We start from the raw sequence: 19,152 nt of genomic DNA on the forward strand, positions 1-19,152 counted from the left end.
AACGCTGGATAGATCTGGGGGGGCAGGCAGTGTGCCTTGCCTTGCTGAGCACCAGCTGAGGCGAGCTGTGCTCACACGTTTCATCTGCCAGCATGGTGGGAAGTTCCTACCCTATAAACAGAAACATGGGAGAGACTCCTTGCCCTGCCAGCTGCCCCTGAAATCAAATTCTGCATCCTCCAGTGGTGTGGAAAGAAGTACAAACCAGCAACCTTGGCTCCTATTGACACAAGAACCCTCTAAATATCTGAGCTTCATCAGCAAAGGCCCTGTCTATGAAGCCATTTATCTCTGGCAGCTTCTTTTTGTGCTGCTGGAGCAGTAGTTGCACTCTGCCCTGGACAAACCAGTGCAGCCTGGCTGGGTGGAAACTGGCAGATGTGGCAGGATCTGTGCCACACAGGGGAGATGTAGGAGCTCAGCTGGTCTGAGTAGTGGTGGGTAAGAACTGAGGGAGAAAGAGAATTGGCATTAGAAGTGATATCATAGTTTTTCACATGGTGAAAACTGAGTGTCTCAATAAACCTGGGAGAGTGGTCATGCACGTCTGGAGGTGAAGTCCAAAGCAAACTAGAAAAAGAACCCAAACAAATGCAGTGTAAACCAAAAACATTAAGCTTCATTTATTTAACAATGAGAATCAGCATTTTGAGGGATGTGAACTGTGACTTATGATACTTGAAGCTGATGATTGTTCTTTTGAACACAAGACTCTCCATTTGGCCACAGTCAACAATCCGGTGTGCCTTCACCCCCTGGTACACCCAAAGACCCCTGGCACAAAGGACTCCTAAGCCACCAGCATGGTAGCCCCTTCATGGAGAGCAGCTTCCCACTACAGTGACTGCAAGTTCAGACTTCAAACCCAACCATTTTCTCTTGCACTTCTCAGGGGGAGCTGAGGACGCTCAGAGGGACCTTAACAAACTGGAGAGCACACATCCCCATCCCAGGCAGACACATGGCATTAGCAAGCTTTGGATGGAGATGGCTGAGACACCCTAATATGGCCGCAGGGATCTGGGTGCCTCTGTAACCCAACTCTCCTACTTTTCTTTCCAGCTGGCTGAAACTCCCCTGGTACCTGGCACACTGTGCTATCACCATCGTGGTTCCTTCCTGCTAGGCACTTAATGCAGCACTCATCTCTCTCCTTTACGGGCGTACCTGAGCTAAGCACTCAGTGTCCTCCTAACAACCTCGTCCCTTTGCCATCCTCTCAAGACCTTTGCAGAGGGAACATCCTGCCTGGAGACGATCACGATGGAGGGAACTCGTTTTGCAGCTGACTGGGACACACTATCTGCTGTCTCCCAGACGTGGTGTGCGTGTGGGAGGGTTTTCTATTACATGGCGCCAAGTCCTGATCTGTGGCTGGCACCTTCTCAAGCACAGGGAGAGCTGCCCTTTCCAACGCAGGGCAGGGAGAAGGGCAGAGGGACAGCCCTGGCTCCCGTTCATTTTCGGGTGACCTGGGTGCACTAGTGCAGGTGAGTGGCTCCAGGCAGGCAGGAGCAGAATCCAGCAGCGCCTGGAACAGACTCGAATATGGGCTTGAACTTTGACGCTGCTCCTTCCAGCAGCCTTGAAAGCGAGGGAGAGCAGTGGTGTGACTTGCCTGGGCGGCTCTTGCTGATTCGGCATAAACATGTTTTTAAGCTCCTGGTGCAGCTGGCAGGGAACATGATGTCCCCGTGGTTCCCTGCGTCTGGCACCAGAGGCTGCCAGAACAATGCCAAGATACACCGCTGCTTCCTGCAGCCGCCTGCTCCGGCTGGAGGAGGCCGTGCTGGATACTCAGACAGTGTTTGTCGTTACAAAAAAAATAAAGATTAAAAAAAAAGGGCTGAGAAGCTGCAATGGGAACAAAAGAGCCAGCAGCGAGCAACTGAGCAGCCACCACGTGTTTTCTGAAGGGTATTTTTAAGGTTTATAATAATTCACTCCTTATTCACAATGTCGTTTTGTGTCCTTTTATGTAGCACTAGCTGCCTGTCTGCCCTCTGCTTAAACCAAGCTATTCACATCCAGGTGTCTGGAGCTTCACTGACTATGGGAGGCAAGCTTCACTTTCTTAGGCTCCCAGCCCCAAACAGCTGGAATAATCTTCCAGCCGTATTGAAGCAGGCCCTCTCATTGTTCAGGGTTTGGACACTCTTAATCCTGTTTTTAAAACAGCCTCAGCTGTGTGAAATGAGCACAAGCTGTGGCTGGTCACTGTTGCGTGCTGTTAGAAGAGTCCTGCCCTTCTGTCTCCAGTTGCGGGCAAAGCCCCTTTATCCCAGACAAGCTCTCGGTGGCCATGGACACAAGGACACACTGCTAGCTTTGCTGAGCAGGGACACACATCTCAGAGACAATGGCATCTCTGCACCACCATTCCACAGCGTGAATGGGCTTTTGGTCTCACCTGGCTTGTAGAGAAAGCCTGAGAGCTGATCTTCCTTTGGTCTGGGGTGTTTGGAGCTCAATGTTTTCCAGTATAAGGTTTGCACTGCATTGGATGGGGCTGAAGCAAGGGCTGTCAGCCAGTTCAGTGCCTTTAAATTGGCCATATGTTCATATACACATTTTTGGTCAATGTGTCTTGAGTATCTAAATGTATGTCACATACCTCTTCTTCCTCAGCTGTGTCACTTGATCATAAATACCTCCAGCACAACGCATGCTATACTGCAGACCTCATGGTGAGTAGCACAGTGAGGCCACCTCTTGTCTGGTCTTGCACTCTGAAAGAGTTAAAAAGTAATTTGCTTGTTGTCTTCCAGACATCTTCAGGTGTGTATGTGTCTTCTGTACTGGTCAGCAGCTCAAACCATGTTGGCTTTGTCCACAGTTCACTGGTGTCAATGGGAAGCTTGTCACAGATTTCAGTGGATATGGTATGCGGTCTAAAGATGAATTATAACTACTCCAATATTTATCATTTACACTGGGTAATATGTTGATCCCACGTTATATTACACCTTTTTATTGCCTGAAAAAGAAAATAAAGTGTTAGCATATGTTAGAAGCATGTTACAGAACAGTGAATTACATCAGCAGTTCTCAGACGTGCTTGTAGAAGACCTATTGATCCATTACATATATTCTGTATTCCATACCCATATTCTATAAAATTCAGAACAAGAACTGCTTCTGATTCTATGATTACAAAAAAAAAAAAAAGTGAAAGCTTAACATAATGTACACCGATATGCTGCTGTTCTGACAGAAATGTTTATGTTTAAAAAAACACCAAACCTTCCGGTGTTATACCTTAAAGAAATGGTGAAGAGCATTTATTTTAGCCTTTAATTTTCAACAGCTTTGCTGGAATCTTCTTTCTGTTCTTATGAAATGAAACAGTCCCCTCTGAAAGAGTGTGCTGTTTGAGGACACCTTCTCCCTCAAAACGTTCATTTCCTATAGCAGTGGGTGTGCTCATTCCTGAGAAGAAATGGGGCGATCTGCAGTTCTTTGCTGTTTGGTTTGATTGCAGTAGTGCAGATTTAAAGTCAAGACACCTCGTCTCCCGTAACATCAATACTTACAGGTGGAGAATATCATTCTGCTGCAGAGCAAAGGAAAAGGATGAAAACATCTTTTTCAGTCAGCCATGAATATTAATCTCTGCAATATAATTCTCAGGGTCTGCCTGCATTAATTTATGGCACTCCAGTGAATAGTTTTGCCATTTTTTTCCAGCTGTTCTGACATGGATGTGGCTGTTCAAAGGGCAGAAGCCTGGGAATATGCAGAAGGTGCTGTGATTTTTATTTTTACTTTTTCCTTCAAGTGAACTGATCATCCAGTGGCCTTGAAAAATCTTTAAAAGGCTTTTGGAAATGTGACATGCCTCCAAAGTACTGTTCCTATCCTTCAGCTACAGAAGGTATGCTCAGAGTGGGCACAGCCTGGCACCAGTAGCAGGAGTAGGGAGAACAGAGGAACAGGAGGGCAAGGCTCATGGAGGCAAAGCAGATGAAGAGATTTGGATCAGCAGAAGGCTTCTGGGCAGCCCCATAAGTAACATGGATAATAAAAAATGTAAGAGTGTCCTTGGTCTGAGTTTGAATGAAGCTTTCTTCATTGTGCGTTTATGTAAAACCTGAGGCAAAGCTGATTACAAGCAAGGGAAAGTTGTCCAGTGGGTTCAAAGGGTTTTATAACAGGGCCTAACTAAGCGCAAACAAGTGCTTCTGTGTCAACACAAATGAAGTTTTATGCCTGAGCAAACAGCCTTCCTAGTGTCTGTGAAGCAATGAAACATACCTGTAAATACCTAGAGCGGTATAAACCATTGTATCCACCCCTGCAGGAAGGTTGAATTTCTCCAGTCATACCCTTTGTAAGCAGGGGAGTGACTCTGAGTCACCAATACCCTTTGCAATGCACGTTACCGATCGTACTGCGCACCACAGTGATTGGAGGAAAGGCAAGTATCCCTGCCAGGTATTCCACCCTGTTTCCCAGTTAATTTGTTAAAAATCAACCAGGAACATTGTGGACGGTAAAACTGCTAGGAAGAGAAAACCACTCATAAGAATAAACACTCAGTAAAGGGTTCTCAATGCCTCTGATTTCTCACTATGCCTCATGGTGTTTAACAGTTAGCATGAGTTAGAGATAGCTCCTAATTTTATGTAAAAAGTCCACCCAGTAGCTGGTATTTTGGTGTCCCAGGTGGAGTAAGTGTGGCTCAGGGCTCCAAGAGGTGAGCCTCATGCTGTCTCCTGCAGTCCCATAGCACCATAGTCAGCCCCAAACTCAGGCAGACCTGCAACACTTGGAAGTGCAGCCACTGGTGACTAGCTTCCCAGAGGCAGCTGGGAAGCTGACAAAGCTTCTGCCAGCAGCCAGAAGGGCTCATCTGCAATGATCCCTCTGGCATTTTCTGCAGTTCCATTAGCTATGACACAGCAGTGATGTTGTTTTGGGCTCTGTATTCCCAGCCTCGCACAAGCACCCAGAACTAGTAAGGGGACTTGAGACATTTACCTAAACATAAATGTTCAGTGATACTTGAGAAAGCCACACATGTCCTTCCAAGGTATTTGCATGGGACTGCAGACCTGACAAAGGACCTGTGGAAGATCTCTGGTCTTCTGGAGTGACAGATGAGAGAAAGACAGAGTACATCCAGGGCTCCTCATATAGCATCGGGTGTCTATTTTTAGGTAGCTGAATTAGCTCGGAGCCAGTTTACCGCTAAAGCTACCTAAACACAGGTGCCTCCATGCACCACAAGTTTCTGGGGTCCCATTATGGTCAGTTGATCTCTGCCACTGAAGACAGGAGGGCTATACAGCTGGCCAGAAGTAGGTGTCTGCTTCAGGAGGGGCTGACAGCTTTCTGGGGTCCTCTAGATATCTAGGTATCTGACTGGTCATGAGAAAGGGTGTTTAGATACCCAACTTGCACCTCAGCACATACATACAGACACATACACAGTGTCATGATAAGGTGTTGCATCTGGTGTGCAGAACCTCATGCCAAGGCTCTTGGTTTTCAGGTGCAGACCCCTAATGCAATATAGTACATAAAATCCAAGCTATAAACAACAATGAAAAGAATTGTCTTTTTTTTACTTCATTTTCTTATTTGAGCCTTTCAGGCAGGGCATGTCTCAATGTATCATATTAATGTATGGCCATCCTAAACTAGAAATTCTCTGCCACCTTCCAGGAGGATGCTCTGCAACCCCAAATGGTGGGAATGGTGGTCACTCCTCTTGATGCATTTCCCTCATCTCTAGTCTGCCCAGTTTTTCAACTGGACATGACTCCCCGAAGGCAACATAAGGCTCATCCTTTGAGGTCTCTCATGCAGCAGGAAATAAGGTAGTCCTTTCTTTTCTTGCCTCTTCTTGCTAGGCACTGCAAATCAAGGGAGTGACACAGGAAAATCTCCACAAATTCTATATGGGCAAATTTGTTGCACTCTGTTTCGGTTCTCTTTCATAGCTGCAGAAAGAATATTGAGGAGACCTGATGAGGAGCAGCTCCTGATACCCCATACATATTTTTCTACTCATTTGAAAAATATTACTCATTAAGAGGCCTCAAAATATTCTAAACACCCAGGACTGTGGTGACACAGCTCTTGCTGTGCCATCCAACATTCAAGATTGCAGGGAAGAACTGAGACTGCCCATGGAGATTTTCTGCCCTTTCCTCCCTGTGAGGTGACTGGAGAGAAGCAGCACTGAGGCTGCCTGGTGGGATGTCCTGCTTTCTCTTTGTTGACTCCTTTGCAAGGAGGAGCAGCATCATGTGAAGTACCAACTCAGTCATTCTGTCTTGAATGTGCATCCCAGCACAGATGTGCAACACAAACCATAGGGCCTGTAATACAGTATTGGTATATAGGCATCTTAAATTATGTTGTCAGCTTTTGAGGAATGCAAAGATGTTGCATTAACTGAAGATGTTAACCCAGAAGTGTGCCCCTTCCTCTTCACCATTCCCACCCCCCAGATTAGCTGAGCTGAGGCATCTGAAACTCCAAGTTTTACCTTCCATTTGCCAACACTGCCCAACAATTTAAGGGCAGACAATTCTTGGCTGTTATAACCTGATTCTCTAAGTCATCATCACTACTGTAAAGGAAAAAAGAAAACACAAACAAAATTAACAAAACCCCAACAAAACCCTATTTTCCCAGTCCATTAGTGTTTCTTACCCAAGGCAGCAAATGTTGTTTTGTAATAATGCCCTGGGAAGGACATTATTGCATGCTAAGGGCAAAGTCTGGTGTATTCAAAGGCTTGGTTAAGTGACAGGAAAAAGACCATAATGAACAACTGCATATCAAGGCTCCAGGGAGATTAATCTGGATGTGTGCCCAAGGCACAGTAGCAAAATCAGTGTACGTGTTTAAGCTAATGATCTGGAAGAGAAAACATAAGGTGCTTTGGCATGGTTTCTGTTGACATCAGGAACCTGGCTTTGTAAGGTCCTGATGGAGGGGGAAAGGAGAGGAAAAGCAACATCTGCTTATCTCCTATGAAACCAGAATGCCTTTTAGCCATTGAGTAAACTTGCTGATTTCAGTGAACCTCTGACGTGCTAGAAGCAAGCCAGCCCTGTACCTCCAGTGCTTTGCTGAATCAGGAGTTGAGTGCATGATCTCTGTCACTCACTGGGGGAAAAAAAAGACCATTTCAACCTCTGGCACCCTCTGGACTGCAGCAGCTTGGCTGGAACTGATGGCCTGCGAGCATTGTGCTGTGGAGACACCACATATTGCCTGCTAGGCAAAGCGCTTGACATACAACTCAGCAAGTTGGGTACACTCCTGCTGCACCCACAGCATGCCTGGGTCACACATACAGCATGCGTGGCTACCAAGCCTGCCATGGGTAAGGTGAAGAATGCATATATAAGTATTTCTGCATGTAAAACCCTAAGGGAAAATGTGCTAGCGCTGTCTCTAGGGTCTGCAGGACAGTAAAGGTGGATGGGGAAAACACAGCAGGTGATTGTTTTCCACAGTAGCTTGCTAACATCCCTCATATACTTTAGTTCTGGGTTTATCTCAAGACACCTGACATACATCAGTATGTCAGAGTGGCACATTTCTGTAATTGCAAAATGCTTAAAGTTTACCCCATCTGATCCACTCCCCTGTTCATACAGGTGAAAAACCATTAAGAAACTCCATACATGAGGCTGTCACTTGCAGATTATTGCCAGACACTCAAGAGTCTGGCTGTTTTTTACCTCTCCTCTCTCAGGTGAAGTATCTACACCCAGTTTTAGTTATTCTGTCATCTTAAAATTAAGGTTGATAGAGGACATTCCGAGGCAAACATACTTCTAATAAACCACCAGTTGAACAGGACTATTTTATCATGGCACAGTCCACTGCATCTGCTAACTGCCATTCTCTGACAAATCAGCTGATAAAAGCCAGTTGTACCACTGCTTCAAGAGCTGGATGAGAGGCTTTCATCTAGTCTGTGAAAAGATTTAAATAGAGACTTGCTGATGACTGCCCTTCGTTATATAAAACGAAAATAACAGTGATGTTTTTTCATATTCTTTACAGTTGAACAACAACAAAAGGTATTTTAGAGGGTACAGTCTGCACTAAGGATTCTCATCTCTGATGATCCATGTTATCCTCATTAGAAAGAGTAAGGTCATGTGTGAGGTGGGGCACTGATTATAATCACTATATAAACTCAACAGATGCAACACTAAGCACGAGCAGACCTTTGTTTCAGAGTTTCTCCTGCTACACCTATTGACACGGTATAAATGTTGATTTGCTTAAGTCTTGTTAAGGCTTAAAATAAAAAGGCCCTTGTTTGCACAACATTTCTGGGCAGAAAAAGACAAAAACCATTTAGAAGATTTTATTATAAAATTATTTCAACATCTACATCCAAGTAAAAGGCTTAAGGCTACAGCTGTACTTTCAGGAATAAAAATTCAGTAAATGCTGAAAAAGGTTCTGTAGTATTTGGGTAGGTAGCCCTTAAGAAATTTTTAATACCAGAGATTCCATGTGAGTTTCTTAAGTGCTATACACACCTCTGTCTGCACTGTGAATTGTGTTCTGCAACTTCACTGCAAGCAACATTACAGATGTGTTTACAGCACCCATGTGCCTTATCTGCTTTGAAGCAGATGTTCCAGCACCAACCTGTAGTAGCTGCAGCTATGCTACAGACAGACAGTATACCATGAGATCTCAATTCATGTTTTAAGCATTACAGGGTGCAGAGAGAGGTGTAATTTGAGTTTACTTGACAACCATGACTACCTAGGTATCTTTTTGTGACCTTGATTCCAACTCAAATACTCAGGTATACTATGGCAGTTAAGGCAGCTTTTTCACACCCGTATATTCTAGACAAAGGTATTTCATTTTTATCACCCATTTCATATACTGAGCTGAGCTCAGAAATGATCTGGTGATTTCTGGTGACTGCAGCTTATTCCCTGGGATAAAAACGGCCTTGATGCAGTACTGAGTGTAATGACTTCAGTAGTTATCAACAATACTTCTAAAGGTAATCTTTAACATTCCTTTTAAAAATATTTGGTATTCACAGTAGATAAGAGTATGGAGTGGTTTTCGGTCCAACAAATACAAATCTGTTTTAGAAAACTGTCACCTGACTGAACAGGATGCTTTAAGTACTGTACTTACAGCTTCTTGAAAAGTATCATATTCACTTAAGGTAAGATGCTAATTAGTAAAAAAATTCAAGTAATATTATACAGCCCTGATAAACTTTGACTGGCCAGTTTGAAAATGTCCAATAGTTTCACTTCTGTTGTTACAAGGGAGAAAATGCACAAAGAAAATGGGAAATGAAGCAGCTTATTGAGAATGGAATATTTCCCCAATAGCTCTCTCCCACTGGCACTGGTCCTGTGACAATTCCCCATTGTTTTGCTGTTCATGAGAAGTATTTTGTTGTTTTCAGTGCTGTTCACCTTTCAAAACTTCTCTTTCCTAAGCTCTTTCTACTGCAATGAACAGTTCTTAGAATAGAATTCTAATGCAACAGTACCTGTCCTGAAAACCTTTCAGACAGACCTTCGCCACTCGTTGCAGCTTTCAGGGTGCAGAAACCCCATGTACTTCTTTGAGCTAGTGTCAAATTTGTATTGGACCACAAATACAACAAGCATATTTTAGTTTAGTGTCCTGAGCCACTGAACTTCTAACAGCAAGACAAAAAGGAACCACAAGACCATGTTTTAAACACGCCATTTCCCACATCATTCTTCCATAATACAGATCACCAAAACCTTTCCATTCAACTTGCATCTCTGACTTCAGTTCTTAGAAAATCCTGACTTACGTGGCACATGCTTTCTGAAGTGCAGATGTAGCCTAAACTTACAGCTGCTATAACCAAGCAGCTTTCCATTCCTTTCCAGTACTTTTCAAAATCATCCTCATTTCCTTCTTCGTTATCTTACGCACAGGAGACTTACATGGCTAGTTTTCCCTGAACACCTTAACTTAAATCTCCAGTGATGTAACTCTCAGAGCAAGATATTACATGAGAACTATTATGTTTGTTTGGGTTTTTTTTTTAAAAAACAGGACTTCATTATACATGGAAAACACTTCCTCCCTCCCCCCTTCCAGTCAGGCTGTATTTGAATGCTGTTTGTATGTTGCTACAAGACTGCCACGTTAAGTGGATCTTTGCCTTTCCAAACGTTATAAATACATCTTTAAAGCATAGGTGTTGGCTACCTGAGAAGTTCTATAAGATGAACTGCTGGTAACTATTCTAGGAGGAAAATATACACCAGCATAACCGACATTTATCAGTATTCAAGCATTAAAAAGGACTTGAAAAATTGCACACCTCTACCACATCAAGTTTTTGATCATAGTTAAAAATATAGTCTGTTTTTCCTCTATACACATATCTTCAAAGATACATGCTCCTGTTTTCCTCAGCCTGAAGGCTGCAGAAAGATTTCACATTCAGAGCATACAGCCTAGGCTGTAAGAGCCTTTATCTTCTGCCAGTCCTAAAACTGAAGAATTTACTTGTTTGGAAGTAGATGAGTACTTCCAAACATTAGTCTTTTTTAAGAAGCCAGCTTGATCCCTTCAGGTGCCTGGATACCAACTTCTCTTCAAATAGCTGCACTCTGTTTTGATAAATTCTTTGGGTCTTTACTTGGGACACACCAGTCATCCGCCTCTGACGTAGCCTGGTAACGCTTCGAAGATGATTTGTTAAAAACTGGCAGTTTTTCTACTGAGTCTGTTGATAGGGCCTAAAAATCAAGAAGGAAAAAAAGTTACTTTGTTTCTACCTCTCAATAGTGCCACTTGGTAGAAATTCATGCAGTTATGTTTCATTAAGCCACTGACACTACAAAACTTATTTACACAAATGTTTCTACAATAGATGCAGTAGTTTGTGTTTCAGCATATATGTCTGCTTTGGATAAGGACAAATGCATCAAATCATTTATAAGCCTTTAGAGTTTCCCTGTAACCTGTTTTCAAGATAGTACTGAAAGATGAGGAAGAGATCTTTGATTTACAAAACTCTGGAGAAACTTTAAAATATGTTCCTTCCCGACTTCCGCATTTTAGAATAATAATCATATTCTATTGGGAAACTCATACATAGAAATGCAACATTTATATTGCTGAACTCTCTCTTCCTTTTGCACTGCTTCAGTTTGTTGGGAACTATGGGTTTTGTTTACTAGAAGAAATTCAAAGCATGTTTTTCCCATGAGTAAGCACAAAGAATTGAAAAGAATATGTAGTCATTTTTTCCAGATTACTTATAAAAGCAGCAGTGCATGTTATATGCCAGGTATTCAAGATTTCCCATATACACGCTGTGGCAGATGTTGAATAGGACCACGTACTAGACTCTTTAAGGATTAGTTTACTCTGACAACCAGAATGTCCATATAAAGAAACAACAGTAAAGAAATCAGATCTGTTGTTCACACCTTTCTGTTACTTTACTTTTCCTCCAGTAATTTGTATTAAGATTTGTTATATACTGGTTCATGGAATACAGCCTAAAAACTGAGGGGACTCTCATTCATAGTTTTTCAAGTAGACTAGTTAAAGCCAAGTGACCTCTTTAATTCTAGACAGCAGTTACACTGCTGTACACTGGCATTGCGTAATAAAAATGAGAACTTTTCTACTCGTGAGCAGATAACTTGTCTACTGCAAAATGCTGAGTAGTTACCTCACTGCATTAATGGTGTTTATTGTTTATTTAACAAAAATAAACACATACCTTCAAGTAGATAATAGCATCTGTTCCATAACCACATATTGAGTAGAGATTTAGATCTCCTTGAAAGTATTTAGCATACAGACGAGAAATTGGCAAGCCGTACCCAAAGCCAGCCTAAAAATAAAGTACAAGACAATTTATTTTTAAACAGTGTGAAAGCGTTCAGAGATTTAACTATTACAAAGTCATTTTCACTTCCTCTTAAAAAAGAAGTATATAATCAATTTCATACAGAATATTAAAACTGACCATTAAAAAAACAAAACCACAAGAAAAAAAAACAACCAAACAAAAACCATAAACAAAATCAATCAAAAAAGCCCCAAGAAATCTCTATGAAAGAGGGAAGGTTTATCTACATGTCCCACTTTTATACATTACATTCTGTATTATCCCTCCCCCATTTTTCCTAATACTAGTAGCAAATTTGTAGTAGATTACTAGTAGCAAACTCCTTTTGCTAATCAGACAAAAAACAGTCTAAGCCTATTCCAGTTGTGCTGGCCTCCATAAAGCTAGCATAACTTATAAGTTCAAGGAGCAAGTGGGAGTGAAGACCAAATAAATTGTTACTGGAGTATAACAAAAGAACAGGGTTAGACTCAAGTTGGAATGCTCTTGTTTATATCTTTAAAAGCACATTTTTGTCCGCTAAGCTAGATATTAAAAACCTGTTTCAGAAAGCATTAACTTGTATTTATGAGGCCCATTAATCTCTGCATATTCCAGAGAGCAGTAGGGTGGACATAGCATTTCATTATCCATGAACCTAATAGTCTGTCCAACACTTAACAGCCTTATTAGCAACATGAATATTGAAAATATCTTACAAGAGGGGTATTTCGACCATCATCCATTCTCGGCCTTGGTGCTGTGGAATACATGTAGCTGAACAGCTGCTCAATTTTCCTTACTGGAACACCACCTCCTCTGTCTGAGATCTGATTTAGGAGAGAGTAAAATTAACTACAATCATATACCAAGAATGGTATATAAAATGCTGTTATTTAAACAAACCTTTCCAATAGTAACAAATGTAAACATTTGGTTTTGTAGCATATTATTTTTCATTTAGCTAATTGCACTAAATGGAGGGTATGGCCAGAATGCTCATGCATACTATCTTTGATCTGTTGTCAAATGCTGGAAGTTCTTTCAATAGAATTTTCTGCAGCATATGCAATCAAAGATTACATTAAACACATATGGTAGTAGGGCAACAAAATACCTTAATTGCCAGGTCTTCTTGTCCTAGAACAACTGTCACTTCAACTGGAGAAAGAGAAGGACTGTCTTCTTGGAATTCAACAGTTGCCCTCATTGAATTCTATGGAGAAGAAGGTCACTATTATCAGAGAATGTTGATAATCTATACGCTTAAAATCATACCATTGTTATGCATAGGCTGAGCACAGTTACCCCCTATTCTTATTAGGGCCTAACTTCCAAGGAATACACTTAGCAACTTAGTAGAACAGAAGAGAGGAGATACCACACCAGAAGTAACTAAGCATAGCCAAACTCTTCTATGCCTGGAAGATCATACTCATCTTGCCCAACATAATTCAGCCAATGTAAAATAAGTAACATAGTATCTTTAAAAGGCACCAGGTTTCTGAAGAGCAGAGTTCAGAAGTTGCTATAGGCTGGCTGCGAGAATTCTGCACCCCATGTTGACCCCACATTAATTGAGGCCCATTCACTACTTCAAGATACATCACCCACTCAACCAAAAAAGCACAAGGGCAAATCTGCAGATTTAGAGATTTAATCTCTAAATGCTGGTGACCAGCAGTGGTCACAACTTCATGTCCCACTTTTACTGTCTCTCCCTTACCCCATCCCATTTACCATCACAAGAAAGCATTCAAATACTCTCCTACAAACTGAAATAATTTCTTTCTCAATTGTCAAAGTTACTCCCCAAATAAAAAATGTTTAGAAAACTCATTGTCCCATGCAAAGCTTTACTTCATTCAGATCTAGCTAAAGATTAAGTATTAATTCTCCAGCTCAAGACTACTAGGGGAAGAAATAGTTTATACCCGCATACCTTAAAGAGTTCAAAAAGCATGTGAAAAAGATGAGATGGAACATACACAATGTTAATTGGTTCTCCTGGGTGTTTTCCTAGAGAAAGGGAAACATACAAGCAAGACTTAAAAGGGTGATGGAATTTTTCTGTATTGTATCCAAGTTTTGTATGCTAGACTTGGATACAAGTTGTATGCCAAAACAAGCAAGATAAATATGCTTCAATTTTGTTCCCTGTCCACACAGATGAGCAGAAAACTCAGAACAGTATTTAGGCTGAATTGCCACTTGCTTAACACTTTCTTTTCAAATAAACTGGAAAAAAAAATAAATCAAGTATTAACTCCCTTTTATACGTAGGGGATTTCAAAGGTTAAGCAGAACACCTGACATCAGACGTATGCAGGCAGGCTGGATGAGAACCAGCATTTCAGTCAGTAGCCTCACTTTCTCACTCCAGCTACAAAGCTACTCTCTAACAACTTACTTTAACTACAGGTTAGTCTTACTTCTCTCAAATTCATAAATACTAACTCAAGAAATCTAGTATTTAAGATACTATCACATTTGAGTTTCAACACAAAAGATTAAATGAGATGCCTGTATGAGAGTATGAAGAGGAACTAGCCCACGACAGATCGACTGGTATGATCCATTATGGCTATAAAAATAAGAGCCTTTCGATTTAACAAAAGCAGTGGTTTGGCTACTGATAGGAGAACAGACATAAAAGCTCTCTTCTTACCATTGACTTGATTAAGCTTCAGTTCTGGACATGTTAAGTAATACTGGTCACACAACATCTTGGCACTTTCATAAGCATCTGAAATATTTAAATAAAGATGTCAAGTATAGTATCAAACACTGTAGAAACTCATTTTAATACAGGACAAAGTATGATTTTTTTAACTGCATTAGCTGCTAAGATGTTACAGCCTCTATGCCTGTGTCTCAAAGGACTGATAACATTGCAACCACTGTGTGCATTAAAAATTTAGAACACATGGGCAGCACGGGCAAATCCTCAGTACAAACTGATAACTCTTAACAGATGTATCTGTTATATATCAGTAGGTGATGCCAATCTCAACACCACAGATAAGTCCTACCTCATCTGTCACTTGCTAGGCCTTATTCCAACACATTTTTATGGCTACTTTGTATTTTAAATTCTATCCTATAAAAGCTTGTGTTTTGATAGACTGCTTTCACCTGCTCCAATAAAAAACAGTCCACATCCTTTACAACACATATTGGTTACCTGAACTGCTTGCAATCAGATATAAATACTGATCATGAAGAGAAATATTAAGGATCTGAGAATACGTACCATTCACTACTTCAACAACATCACAGCAAGGATCAATACTTCCAATGTGCCTTGGGTGCCCTGAGCCGGATTTATCGTCAAAAAGAAGGGCTGTTTGAGATTAAAACAATACTGTGTTATTAAAAAAAAAAAAGCCTTAAATTTAGACTAATACAGTGTTATCACAACATATGATCACATAAGATAATGAGTGTTGTTTATGCCTTTTGTGAGCCAAAAATGTTATCTACTACCACCAAACATGGTTTATTTTTCTGTAGTTCAATATCTAAAGGCTTTTCATATGTAAAGAATGAGGTGCCTACATATTACACAAAGTACATTACGGTTAACTTGTTTCCTAGACTAAAGACTTTCCCATTACTTCTGTCATAAATTCAGTTCCTAACTTTTTATTGTCCCACAAAATCATCTGCAGCAGATCAACAGTTTTAAGAAATGTTTACATTAATATGTTCCTCATTAGGGTGAAGACTTCCTCAGGTAAAAATTTCTACTTACTGTGTTGGTTCATTAGCATCCGAGTGGAAATACGGCTCATGTAAAAACGATCCAAAAAATACTGGATGTTTTGATTGGTGACAGGATCAACTTTAAAAGTATCTTTGTATTCAATGACTCCTTGTGCCATTGTAGGAACCACATCATGATGTCTGTTTCGGACTCTAATTAATGTATCTATAAATCTATGTCAAAAAGAGATCTTTTTAGAACATCATTCTAGGACTACATGGAGGCAAGATTTGTACAATGTCATTATCTAATCCAGCAGCAGCACAGGTAAGTGCATAACTACCTTAATATTAGAATACAGTCTATTTTTTTCATTATTTTGGAAGTAATTCATTGCTGACCTAACCCGTAAGAGTTTAATATTTTTTCATGCAAAATGCGTTCTCATTAGTCATGTCAAATTCACTCCCTGTTTACTACTGATAATAGTTTAAGCAGAGGAGAATGTGAGAAAAGGCATAAAATCCTAGCTGATGTCTTGCTAAGAAGCAGAGATGTGACATCAGATACCTTTGTTGATACTTCTCTGTCATGGCAGTTCAAGAACCAGTATGCCCTTGAAATGAAGCTGCAATGGGTCATACTTGTTTACAATACTGCTGGAAATTATCACAAATTTAAACCAGCTTGTTCTATCTAGCACTTCCTGATAGATTATCAAACTCAGGTCATGACAGCTGTCTAGATCTAAACTGACTACACTGTGAAAAGTGGAATGCAAGATCAACAATTCAAAGAAACAAATGAAAAGCTTACTCAGATAGGACTTTTTGGTCATCTGGGTTTTTGTGATGGAACTCAATCAGCTCTCTTAGGCTTTGCATATACCTATTAAAAAAGAACACAAGAAACATATGCTATTACTTTGATTTTTATTAGTGTAGGGACTTTTTGTCTTGTTCAAATTGTTACTCTTAACAAGGCACCTTGAAGTTTCAAGTACCTTCGAAGTATCAAAGTTCCATCCAAGTACGGAATCACAGCTGAACAATTCATGACTGCCTGAACCCTATAAGTTTCAAAAGTCCCTTCTTGTGCCTGCTATTCACAGGAATCTAAACCGTCACTTTAGGTATGCAGGATCCCCTCACAGTTCTTGAGAAGGAAAGCGTTTCAAAAGAAGATCCAAATGACAACATGGATCAGAAACCACCTAAGCCAATTATTTATATATATTTTTTTTTTTTCACAAATCTGATCAGCTTTGGCACACGCTAAGTACTTGAGCCTCTTGTGCTAACATCTGACAGCCTTGACGCATGCTGCAAAGGCACAGCTGTTTGCTAGATTAAGAACGTTTTCTAGATCTCACTCTAATACTTTTGTCCTTTATGCCAGTAAAGCAAGGTTGAATCAGCTTCAACCACTGTCAACAGCACTCTATTCCAAACACCTCCTGCACAGGCAAAGGCACTATGCTATGAAATGGAAGTTCTGTTAGTAATTCCATCAGTGAGAGAACCAAACATGTATATAGCCTGCTTTCCCATTTTTATTTAGCTCTGAGGGTCTATAATGCTATGGGAAAACAGAACACCTTTCCTTCTCTCCCTTCTTTAGTGGCAAGAAATGAGATTTGCTCTACCAGCTATTACAAGTCACTAGCTTTAAAAAAGAAGAACTATTCAAAATAACAGTCTACCAACCTAATTTTCAAGTTAATTTTACTATGCCAGAAAAGGACAACATGCAACAGTTAGCAATTCACCTTGGATGAAGGAACTGCATTTCTAGTGTATTTTGTTATTGTCTTCTACTCTTCAAAAAAGTCTATGACAACAAAATTCCCCAAGCTATGTTATTTTACAGGCTGAATTCAAGTGGCTCTTACTTACCAGCTTTTTACTAATTGTACTGATGGAGTGCTTAGTAATTTATCAGGAAGAAGATCGATTTCTCTCAGTATGTTTGCAAACCTCACAGGGAGTTCTTGTCGCAAAAATGCAAAAGAAGTTCTCTCACACCCATTAGTTGAGCCTATGAATAAATCCAAAATAGTAAGAATTTAAAAAAAAAAAGAGAAGTTTAAAAGTTTTTAGATGCAACTACAAATCGTTGTCTTTCCACAGAGGTCAGGACTAAATTCCTCTGCAGTCATCATACTGTTACTGGCCAGTTCTCCTAAGCATGCATTTATGTTTGCGCCAAGCGTTATTCGCATGACAGCGAGACATCAATCTGTGTACGTTTCCCATTTAGACACAGGACTTATTTTTAATCCTCTAGAAAAGGCACCCCAGGCTTTGTAAACAAGGGCTTCTTCAGGGTGACGTCTGAAAATGTCATGCGAGCACAGACCTCACAGCTGCCAAAGCAGTAATCAGACCTGGGTACAGCTTGTTCACTCCAGCAGGACAAGGCTAATGACACCTCCCTCCCTGATAACGTGTACACTGAACACGAAAACAACCCTTAGCTAATGAACTCTTGGTCCCCCTCCCTCCTCCTCCCATCCCATTAACACCACCGAAAACAGAGCTGTAGCTGTAGCCAGCTTTGACCCTGGCAGTCACAGCTCACCATCGCCCAGCAACGGGCCAGCCGGTGCTTCAGGGGCCCTCCCGCCCCGCCGCCACCTCCCCCGATGCCGGCAGGTCCCCAGCGGGACTCGGTCCTGCCACTCCCCTCCCTGCGCCCGGCGCTGGGCTGGTAAACGAGCCCCCGACCCAACCCGGCTCGTTCCGCCTCTCACCGAAGTCCAGCAACTGCTTGATGGAGAGCGGGGATGGTGAGAAGCGGGAAAACTGTTCCACTTCCCGCGGCACTGCGCGGCTGCTGTTGACACCGCTGGTCCCGGCCAGGGGAACGGCGGTGCGCAGGGCGATCCGGGCGGCCTTCATCGCTCCGGGGAGGTGGTTCTGTCAGTCAGTCAGTCAGTCAGCCTGTCGGTCGATCGGTCAGCGGGTGGGTGCCCGATAAGTGGCGGGCCGGTCGGTCGGTTAGTCAGTCAGTGGTGGGGGTGGGTGTCCGATAAGCGGTCGGGCGGGCTGTCAGTCGGTGGGTGGGTGTCCGACAAGCGGTCGGTCGGTCGGTCGGTCGGTCGGTCGGTCGGTCGGTCGGTCGGTCGGTCGGTCGGTGTTTATCCGGTTGACGGGTGCTCAGTCTAGGCGATGGCAGCAGAACTCCCACTGCTCCCACACCTCTGGCGGGTGGCTTCACGTGCCGCCTCTATTTACAGCCCCCGAGGGGCGGGACTCCGTAGGACACGCCCCCTCACCCCCGCCCGCCCCAAAGGGAACATTTCCCGTGCGGAACGGCTCGTGACAGCCCTTGGCGGGACTCACCGATTCCCCCCCTCTCTGTCCCCCTGTCGTTCCCCCCTCCCCCCCGCCCCTTCCGCCGCCGCCGCCAGCTGGCCGGGGAGGCCGCGGGGGAGCCAGCGTGGGACCCGGTGCCGCCCCCGGTGACCTTGTTTACCGGGTCGGGACTGGCAATGTCAGCCGCGGGCGGGCTTGCCAGGACCTGAGAGCGCCGCTCGTACCCCGTGCGTCATTGGCTGCTGGGGGGGGGGGGGTGCAGCTTGGAGGAAGCCAATGGG

At 42.4% G+C, this 19,152-nt stretch overlaps 1 protein-coding gene and 1 long non-coding RNA gene across 3 annotated transcripts; one reads left to right on the forward strand and one right to left on the reverse strand.

The window, feature by feature from the left end:
* The first annotated feature begins 2,984 nt into the window (after positions 1-2,984).
* LOC133276833 (uncharacterized) lies at positions 2,985-7,203 on the forward strand. Of its 2 annotated transcripts, XR_009746029.1 has the most exons (4): positions 2,985-4,029; positions 5,668-5,822; positions 5,946-6,166; positions 7,035-7,203. It is a non-coding gene; the product is annotated as an uncharacterized LOC133276833 (long non-coding RNA). The 2 variants fall into 2 exon arrangements; XR_009746028.1 differs by having other exon boundaries at positions 5,946-7,203.
* A 1,123-nt stretch (positions 7,204-8,326) lies between these two features.
* On the reverse strand, positions 8,327-18,536 carry PDK4 (pyruvate dehydrogenase kinase 4). The gene is made up of 11 exons (XM_061468516.1): positions 18,307-18,536; positions 17,450-17,591; positions 16,371-16,442; positions 15,603-15,787; positions 15,102-15,191; positions 14,517-14,594; positions 13,791-13,867; positions 12,966-13,064; positions 12,568-12,678; positions 11,738-11,851; positions 8,327-10,742 (listed from the first exon to the last, which is right to left on the reverse strand). Exons 1-11 carry the CDS (start codon positions 18,452-18,454, stop codon positions 10,599-10,601), a joined length of 1,260 nt encoding a protein of 419 aa, XP_061324500.1. The 5' UTR covers positions 18,455-18,536; the 3' UTR covers positions 8,327-10,598.
* Between the last annotated feature and the right edge of the window lie 616 nt (positions 18,537-19,152).

Source organism: Pezoporus flaviventris, unplaced genomic scaffold (assembly GCF_033815535.1).
Source record: "Pezoporus flaviventris isolate CSIRO_AGI_PZ_B2104156 unplaced genomic scaffold, CSIRO_AGI_Pfla_v1 ptg000047l, whole genome shotgun sequence".
NCBI classification, from domain to species: domain Eukaryota; kingdom Metazoa; phylum Chordata; class Aves; order Psittaciformes; family Psittacidae; genus Pezoporus; species Pezoporus flaviventris.